Source organism: Myotis brandtii, unplaced genomic scaffold (genome assembly GCF_000412655.1).
Source record: "Myotis brandtii unplaced genomic scaffold, ASM41265v1 scaffold842, whole genome shotgun sequence".
NCBI lineage: Eukaryota > Metazoa > Chordata > Mammalia > Chiroptera > Vespertilionidae > Myotis > Myotis brandtii.
Window position 1 is genome coordinate 541,806 of NW_005371421.1, and position 9,161 is coordinate 550,966.

Below are 9,161 nucleotides of genomic sequence, written 5' to 3' on the forward strand. Positions count from 1 at the left end.
AATGGGTGTTTTTTGCTTCCTCATATTTCAGATCTTTGACTTGATTCTTGCGATCCTCTAGTCTGCTGTTGGATCTCTGTATATTATTCTTTATTTCAGTCAGTGTATGCTTAATTTCTGCCTGGTCCTTTTCCATTTTTTGGGTATTCTCATTAAGATCCTTGAAGGTCTCACTAACTTCCTTGGAGGTTTGTAGAAGATTCTTGAGTAACCTTATAACTGTGGTTTTTGAACTCTAAATCCAGTAATTTGCTTTCCTCCATTTCTTTTATTTGTGACATTTTCTTTGTCTCTGCATTTTGGCTCCTTCCCTGTGTTGATAGAGTGGCTTTGTGTGGTAGGTGTCCAATTGGGCACAGTGGCTCAGCCTCCCCAATCACCTGAGGTGGACACTCTTTTTTTTTTTTTTTCTTTGCCTTAATCTTTATTTTATTTTATTTTGTTTTGTTTTATTTCTTAAAGTATTACAAAGAGTATTATACATGTCTCCTTTTTTACCCCCTTGACATTTCCCCGGCCTCCCCACACCCCAGTGTCTTGTGTCCATTGGTTATTCTTATATGCATGCATACAAGTCCTTTGGTTGATCTCCTATCGCCCCCAACCCTCCCCAGGCTTCCCACTGTAGTTTGACAGTCTGCTCAATGCTGCTCTGCCTCTGTATCCATTTTTTTCATCAGTCTATAATGGTCCTTATTATCCATAAATGAGTGAGATCATGTGGTATTTTTCTCGGCTTCCCAGGGGCCGTCCCAGCCTCACAGGGGCCGTCTCAGCCTCACAGGGGCCGTCTCAACCTCACTGGGGCCGATTCAACCTCACCGGGGCTGTCTCAGCCTCACCAGGGCCGTCTTAGCCTCACCGCGGCCTGAGGTGGACACTGTTGGTGCACCCCTTTGTGGGCTGGGTGCACAGTCTTGTTGTAGTTAAGCCTTGATTGCTGTTGGTATCCCTGGGAGGAAATGATCTCCAGGCCTATTGACTGCAAGGACCCTCTGTGTCTATAGTGGAAGTACTGCTGCGCTGGAGACACCCTTATGGGGCAGGACTTGCTTCAGTGGGGCTTTGGTGCTCACTGAGTCTGCCTCTTGAGTGTGTCACTTATGGATGTGAGGAGTTGAAATCTGGTATCTGACCACTGGGTACACTGGCTCCTGGATCTCCAAGGAGGTGCAAATTCAACCACTGTGTGAGTCCACCCAGCAGGAGCTACCGTGAGATCTGCAGTTTTCTCCTCTTTGTTTGGGGTTTGGAAATTTTGGAGCTCTCTGACCCAGCTGCAGTTTGTTAGGTTAGGCTGCAAAAGGACAGGTGATTCATTTGCGCCGCTGTGCACAGCTTGGGTGGGGTTGTAAATTGGGTGGGGTGGGCTCTCAGAGACTCACCAGGGCGGAGCAAACAGTGATGGCTGTCCGTCAGCCGTTTCCAGGTCTCCAGGTCTCCGCGTCCCTGCGTCCTTGAGTCCCGTGCCCTCACAGTAACAATGATCCCTGCGAGCAGTTCTGCAAGAAAGCCACTCTTGCTTTCTGACCCGATGCCAAACAGTCCAGTTTCTCCCCGTAGGAGTCTCGGACCCTAGAGTCTCGCCGGAAATGAGTTCAGTGCAGTCAGGAGCTTGTATCTCCCGATTGATAAAAACTGCGCATCCAGGTGCAGCCTGGTTCGCGCACCTCTGTACCTCTGCTCTTGGCTCCACCGCACCTCCTACCCAGCCTCAATGTGCTTTTTTCTTTCCTTCTAGTTGTAGAACTTCCACTCATCCAGCTTTCCCGTGGTTCTGGATGATAGCCATTTTGTCTTTTAGTTGTAGTTTTAATGTGGTTGTGGCGGGTGGCAAGTACAGGTATATACCTTATGCCGCCATCTTGGTTGTCTATCCCTTTTGTTGATAGACACTTGAGCTGTTTCTAGTTTTTGTTTATTATAAACTAGAGGCCCGGTGCACGAAATTCGGCCAGGTACTGGTAGGGTCCCTAGCGGCTAGTGGCGGCTGGGCAGGTATTCCCTCCCTTCCCCTGGCCTGCCACGCCCTCTGGTCGAATTCCCGGATGAACTCCCGGTCGAGGGGACAATTTGCATACTATGCTTTTATTATATAGGACTAGAGGCCCGATGCATGAAATTTGTGCAAGGGGCTCGGCCCTCACAGCCCCGGCTGCTTCGGCCCTGGTAGCCCCGGCATCGTCCAGAAGGTTGTCTAGACGGTCTGCTGTTTGGTCTAATTAGCATATTAGCTCTTTATTATATAGGATAAATATGCTAGCAATATTTGTGTGCAAGGCTCTTTGTAGACATGTGTTTTAATTCCTCTTGAAAATGTTACCAAGACTGGAATTTCTGGGACATAAAGCAGATGTATATTTAATTTTAATGAAACTGTTCAAGAGTTTTTCACAGTGGTTGTATCATTTTGTTCTTCTGCTAGCTAAATGATTGTTCTGGTTGCTCCACAACCTTGTCAACATTTGGTATTTTAAGTCTTTTTCATTTTGACCTTTCCAGTGGGTAGGTAGTGATATCTCATTGTGGGCTTTTATAATTTTGATGAATTCCCTAGTTCTTTTCCTGAAGTAAATTGGGAGTTTAATAATGGTGGCAAAAAAAAAAAAATGGTGGCAGAGGTACCTCAGCAAGGGAAGCAGGACTATTGTTGGGCTAAAGGTGTTAATTGGCCTATGATGAAGCCATCATGGCTCCACAGAACAAAATTCAGCGAAAGATTGCTGTGTAGAGCTCTGTGGTCTCAGAGCTGATGGAGCTTTCAGTCCTGCAACAAGGAGTTTGTGGAGAATGACACCAGTCAACAGAAGATCAAAGACCTCCACACAAAGTATGTGGTTCGTAGGTCGACACTCAACCGCTGCAAGACTAGGCCTGATTGGAACTGCTCCTATTGAGCTTTTGGACTTTTCCACTTGTAGGTGCAAAGAATTACCGTGGTTTAAGGCTGTGTCTGCGAAGAGCAAAGAGGACCTGGTGTCCCAGGGCTTCATGAGTTCACAGTTGAGGATTTCCACAACACTTTCATAAACTTGGTCGAGCAGGTTGAGTAGCAGATTTCAGTAGTCCACCTGTTGGCCTCCTTTAATGATCAGAGAACCTTGAACTACCTTGTGGTCTACCTGCGACCGCTCACCTCAGGCTACTTACATTGTGAGAGCAGTTCGTTAAACACTTCATCAGGGGGTGGGCAGTCTGTCAAGGAGTTCTGTCTTCAGGAAGTGGAGGCCATGTACAAATGGAGTAAACACAGCCATATCATCATGTTGACCCATGCCCTCAGGGACCCAGTGAGGGTGGGAACACATATCAGCACATATTTCCTGAGTGCTCCAAGCCCAAGGTCTGTCTATTCTATTGACTGGAGCCTGTGATGTGCTATGCACATAGGGTTGGCCCCATTTGGCAGCCACTGCTCTGGTGGCCCTCCCCTTTGCCAGGCACCAGATATGTACAAAGGTTTTTTTGTAGTTCTACATGACCCTATTTCATGATTCCCATGCCTCTCCCCCCCTTTTTTGGCATTCAACTTTCCATGTATGCTGGCAATGGAACAAATTTTTAATTTAAAAAAGAATTGGAAAAAGTGGAGATTTCATATCAGGTACTCAAGATGATTGAAATTTTTATCTAAAGATTTTATTTGAAGAAAATTGAGAAGGTTAAAAGTTTTTTTATACTGAATTATGTAGCTTTTTGTTTTCAATCATCTGATTCACTTTTTATGAATTGCTATCTGCTTAATGTTACCTTTATATTAATTTTAAAATTTAATTTGCTTTTATATTTCTCTCTTTTTGGATTTTTAAAAATCTAAATGAAGTATAGCATAGTTTCCTGCTTTAAGTAGATGTGTGATAAATATTGAATTAAATTGACTAAAAATAATTTTAATACTAAAATTAGCCCAATTGAATTTATAAATTTTTTTTGTGACATTTTGTTTTTATTTTTTTCTTCTATTTTGGTAGACTCTCAGAGAATAGGATTTCCAAGAAAAAAAATTCTTATTGTGTTTATAAAATACTATAATATAAACATGAAACGTTTTGGAGAAGAAGAAAAGATACATTTTCATGGTAGAAATTATTTAGCTTTTGAAACCTTTTGTTTGTTAAAGTCTTTTAGTTATGGTAGTTCATACTTTCGAGTTAAGATCAATTTTACTTTTCTGTGCTATCAATCTTGGGTAAAGAATTTTTATGAAACTTCTCTGTTTTGGTAATGAGCTGTAGTACTTTCAGTTTCCTTATTATGATGAGTTCTCCTCTTTCCTCAGCCAGCATATAGTATATTTCTAATATTAATCGGAGATATTTGATTTGGAATTTTTTTCATTGGGAGCTTTTTGAATACATATTTTAGTGAAGTGATTTAGGTAAATTATTCTATAATCACTTAACCAAATTTAAAGCTTGCCTTTGAAGTTTTATGAAGTTGTGGACTGAAATTTTGATTAAATTTTTTTATACAGGTACCACTTAATGCACAAGTTTATGAACTTTTAACTGTCTTCATGGATTGGATTTCGGATTATCACCTTAGCAAATTGAAAAGTGAAGAATCTGGGATGGATGGTGAAAAGTTGCTATTTAAATTTGCTTCTCAGAGAAATGATATTCAGGAGAAGTGTATAAAGGTTTGTTTTTTTATTTTGAAATATATGACTCTAAAAAGATTCATTTCATACTTAATTATAATTAATTCATATTTATATATTTTTTAGCATGATAGGAATTAAAAAAAAATAGAGACCAGAAATTAAAAACCTACCTTCAAAATGAAAAAATAATTGTGTATTAGAGTTAGGCAAATGATCAGTGATGTGAACAGTTTGTGATACATACCATTTTAGGATTCATTCCCACTAAAATAACTTTTATTTTGCCTTTTGTTATAAAGGGATGAAAGGTCTATTTTCAGGGGTCTTCTCACCAGTAAAGAGAGATGACTGTTTTGTTAAATTATAGACATTAATTTGGATATTGGTACTCATGATTTCTAGTTGGTATAAATGGTCATTAGGGATTGACAGTTATATTCCACAAGAAATACATTAAGATTTTGAAGCGTTTACATCTAAAGTTATTTGGTTTAACATTTTCAGAAAAAATTCCATGATTATCATATACAGGCCAGGGTTTCATATTGGGAAATTACTTTTAGTTTTCATCCTTATCTAAAAAGTTTCTTCTAAATTCCTTTTATATTAGACCAGTGGTTCTCAACCTTCCTAATGCCGTGACCCTTTAATACAGTTCCTCATGTTGTGGTGACCCCTAATTTCATTGTTACAAATTGAACATAATTAAAGCATAGTGATTAATCACAAAAACAATATGTAATTATATGTGTGTTTTCCAATGGTCTTAGGCGACCCCTGTGAAAGGGTCGTTCGTCCCTCAAAGGGGTCGCGACTTACAGGTTGAGAACCGCTGTATTAGACCGAATAATGACCCCTAAGATCAGCGGTTCTCAATCTGTGGGTCGAGACCCCTTTGGGGGTTGAACGACCCTTTCACAGGGATCGCCTAAGACCATCGGAAAACACACATATAATTACATATTATTTTTGTGATTAATCACTATGCTTTAATTATGTTCAATTTGTAACAATGAAAATACATCCTGCATATCAGATATTTACATTACGATTCATAACAGTAGCAAAATTACAGTTATGAAGTAGCAACAAAAATAATTTTATGGTTGGGGGTCACCGCAACATGAGGAACTGTATTAAAGGGTCGCAGCATTAGGAAGGTTGAGAACCACTGCCTAAGATGTTCATATCTCCTATTTTTATTTTTATTTTATTGGGGTGGCATTGGTCAACATGGACATATAGATTTCATGTTTTTGTTTTTATGTTATAAGATCTGTATATTGCACCGTGCCCCCACCACTCAAAGTCAAATCTTCTCCTGTCACCTTATATTTGGACCCTCTTTTCCCCCACCCCTTCCCTCTGGCAACCACCACAGTGCTGTTTGTGTTCACGAGTTTTAGTTTTATATTCCACATATGAGTGAAATCATATTTCTTTACTTCCTTTTTGCAGTTGATTTCTAATTTCAAGGCATTATTGTTGGAGAATATGCTTAGTATAATTTCAGTCTTCTTGAATTTGTTGATGCTAGTTTTGTGACCCAACATATGGTCTGTCCTTGACAATGTTCCATGTGCACTGGAGAAGAAGTATAATCTGAGGTTGTGGGATGAAAGGTTCTGTAAATGTCAGTTATGTCCATTGGTCTAGTGCTTCATTTAAGGCCAATATTCCTTTATTGATTTTCTCTTTGGTTGATCTGTCTAGAGCTGTCAATGGAGTATTAAGGTCCCCAACTATGATTGTGTTTTGATCTTTTTCTCCCTTTAATGCTGTAATTGTTTTATATACAGTGGGGCCTTGACTTACGAGTGTCCCGAGATACGAGCCGTCTCTCGGCCGATTTTTTGCTTTGAGTTGCGAGCTAAAATTCGGGTTACGAGCCAGCTTCAGATACCCCACCGCTAGTTGGCGCAGCGAACGTCACAGTGAACTCCACATCAGCCCAGCATCACGTGTCTCACTCGTTCACTTAATTCGGGTTACGAGCCAGCTTCAGATACCCCACCGCTAGTTGGCACAGCGAACGTCACAGTGAACGCCACAACATCAGCCCAGCATCACATTTCATTGTAATGGTGAAAATTTATTTGACATACGAGTAATTTGAGTTACGAGCTCCGTCACGGAACGAATTAAACTCGTAAGTCAAGGCCCCACTGTATTTCGGTAGTTTTTGGTTAGGTGGATATATATTAAGAAATGTTATGTTTTCTTAATATAATGTCCCCTTTATCATTATAGTGTCATCTTTATCTCTTGTTACCTTGAAATATACTTTGTCAGATATAAGTATGGCGACACCAGCTTTTCTGTGGATGTTATTTGCATGGAGAATCATTTCCTACCCTTTTACTTTGAATCTACCTTTGCCTTTGCAGTTTAGATATGTCTCTTGTATGCAGCATCTTTGAGGTTTGTTTTTGATCCACTGTGTTACTCTGTGCCTATTTACTAGTGAGTTCAGACCACACTTACATTTAGGGTAATTACTTGAAGTATGAGGATTTCCTATTGCTATTTTATCTTTTATTCCCCCTCTGGTAGCTCTGTACCTCCATTGATTCTTTTTCTTTGTGTTTCTGTCTGTTGTTTTTGTTTGGTGGTATTCCATACTTTCCTCTGCTTCCTCTTTTTTTAAGCTATGTGTCCCAGTTTGGGGATTTTTGTGTGTGGTTACCAGTAGGTTTATAAAAAATAAGCTTACATACTAGTATATACCATAGTTTTTGTTCTTTTGAGTGCATCTGATCTTCATCCTCCTTTGTCAGTTCAGAACTTTCGCCCTCCCCTTTTAAGTTTTTGTTGTCACAGATTATCCGTGTTTATGTTGTAAGTTTTTTTGTGATCTTACTCATAGTGTTGTGACCTTATGTCCCAAAATATCACTCTGCTCTTGGCTGGACAGAGATCCTTGTATGGAGACCAATGGGGTCAGCTGGGAACCTGGAGTTTTTATTAATCTGGTGCTCAGAATATTGGGACAGATGGTCCCTCCTCCAATCCAGCTACTAAGGGCTCCTTGAGACTCTTCAGACCCATAAGCTTGGCCTCTGCCTTTGTATCCTCTGAGAAGCTCAAAATGCAAGGTGTGGCATGCAGGGCTCCTGAAGGTGAGCCAGGCTGTATCACCTGCCCTGGTGCTAGTAGGCACCACTAGCTCATCTCAGGGAAAATGGCCATTTTGGTTTGGTTGCGTATGAAGGACCAAATGCTGGACTCCTGGCTATTGCTTTTCTGTGTCTCTCTGCCTTGTTTCCTATACCAGCCTCTCCTCAGGCACTTCAAATCCACGGCTCCCTCCCTGCACCAAAGCCTCCAATGAGTACTTGGGTGAGTAGTTGCAAATGAAAACTGTGCTCTGGGTTTAGAGAAGAAAACAAACAAACAAAACAAAACCCAAAAACCCCACAAAACCGTGGCTTTCTCTCCCACTGGTTCTGGTCTGCCAGCTCCAGACTCCATCACAGCCAGCAGCCCTGCCACCTTTCGCAGCTGGCTGGATGTTACGTGTGCTGCAGGTCTCGCCTCTGGTGCTCCGGACTTTTATCTTCTGAGGGAACAGACCCTCCCGAAGCCCAGTGCTCCCTCCTCTCTTGGCCTGCCAGCCTGCTGCCTCTGGGAGCTGGATCCGCTCTTCTCATGACCTCGCCTTTTCTACCAGTCTCCAGGTGTTTTCTGTCCTTCCTTGAAATGTCACTTTCTCAGCTGGACCTCAGTTGGTAATTCCAGGTGAATGTTCTCCAATTTAGTTCTGGGACGAGGTACAAGGCAGGTCTGCCTATTCAACTGCCATTTATTTCTCATCCCCATATAATTCTAATATTGCTTTTTCTGATGGAGTCACATAGTTCTCTAGAGGTCTTTCATTTTTCTTTAAGCTCAGATATCTCTCTTATTCCCTCTGTCATTTCTAGATTCCTATCTTTTATATTACTAATCCTTCCTCCGTCTTGTTTTCTATGTTCAGTAGTTCATTTTTTGTCGTTAATCCTCACCTGAGGATATTTTTTTCATTGATTTTTTTTTTTTGAGAGAGAGTGAATGGGAGGGGGAGAGACAAAAACATTAATGTGAGAGAGATACATTGGTTGGTTGCCTTCTTTATATGCCTCAACAGGGCCTGCAACTGAAGTATGTGCCCTTGACCAGAATCGAAACCAGGACCTTTCAGTTCGTGGGCTAACACTCTATTCATTGAGCCAAGGCTCAGGTTTATAGTTCACTCTTTTTGTTTGTTTGTTTGTTTGTTTATTTCAGAGAGGGAGGAAAGGGGTAGAAATATGAATAATAAGAGAGAATCATTGATGGCCTGCCTCCAACACACCTCCTGCTGGGGTTCGAGATCCCAACTCGGGCATGTGTGCTGACGAGGAATCAAACTGTGACCACCTGGTTCTTGGGTTGAAACTCAACCACTGAGCCAAAATGAGGTGGCTGTAAGTTCACTCTTTTTTTTTCCCTTAATTTTAATAAATCTTTATTGTTCAGATTATTACAGTTGTTCCTCTTTTTTCCCCCCATAGCTCCCCTCCACCCGGTTCCCACCCCA

At 41.1% G+C, this 9,161-nt stretch overlaps 1 protein-coding gene and 1 pseudogene across 7 annotated transcripts in view; both read left to right on the forward strand.

Moving 5' to 3' along the window:
- Window positions 1–9,161, forward strand: part of CCDC138 (coiled-coil domain containing 138) — a 246,151-nt gene that overhangs the window by 64,644 nt on the left and 172,346 nt on the right. For all 7 annotated transcript variants that reach the window (XM_014532105.1, XM_014532108.1, XM_014532106.1 and 4 more), the window contains one exon: window positions 4,475–4,639. In XM_014532105.1, the coding sequence (XP_014387591.1) occupies window positions 4,475–4,639 (165 nt within the window). The remainder of the gene's footprint in view (window positions 1–4,474; window positions 4,640–9,161) is intronic.
- LOC102238754 lies at window positions 2,610–3,374 on the forward strand (annotated as a pseudogene).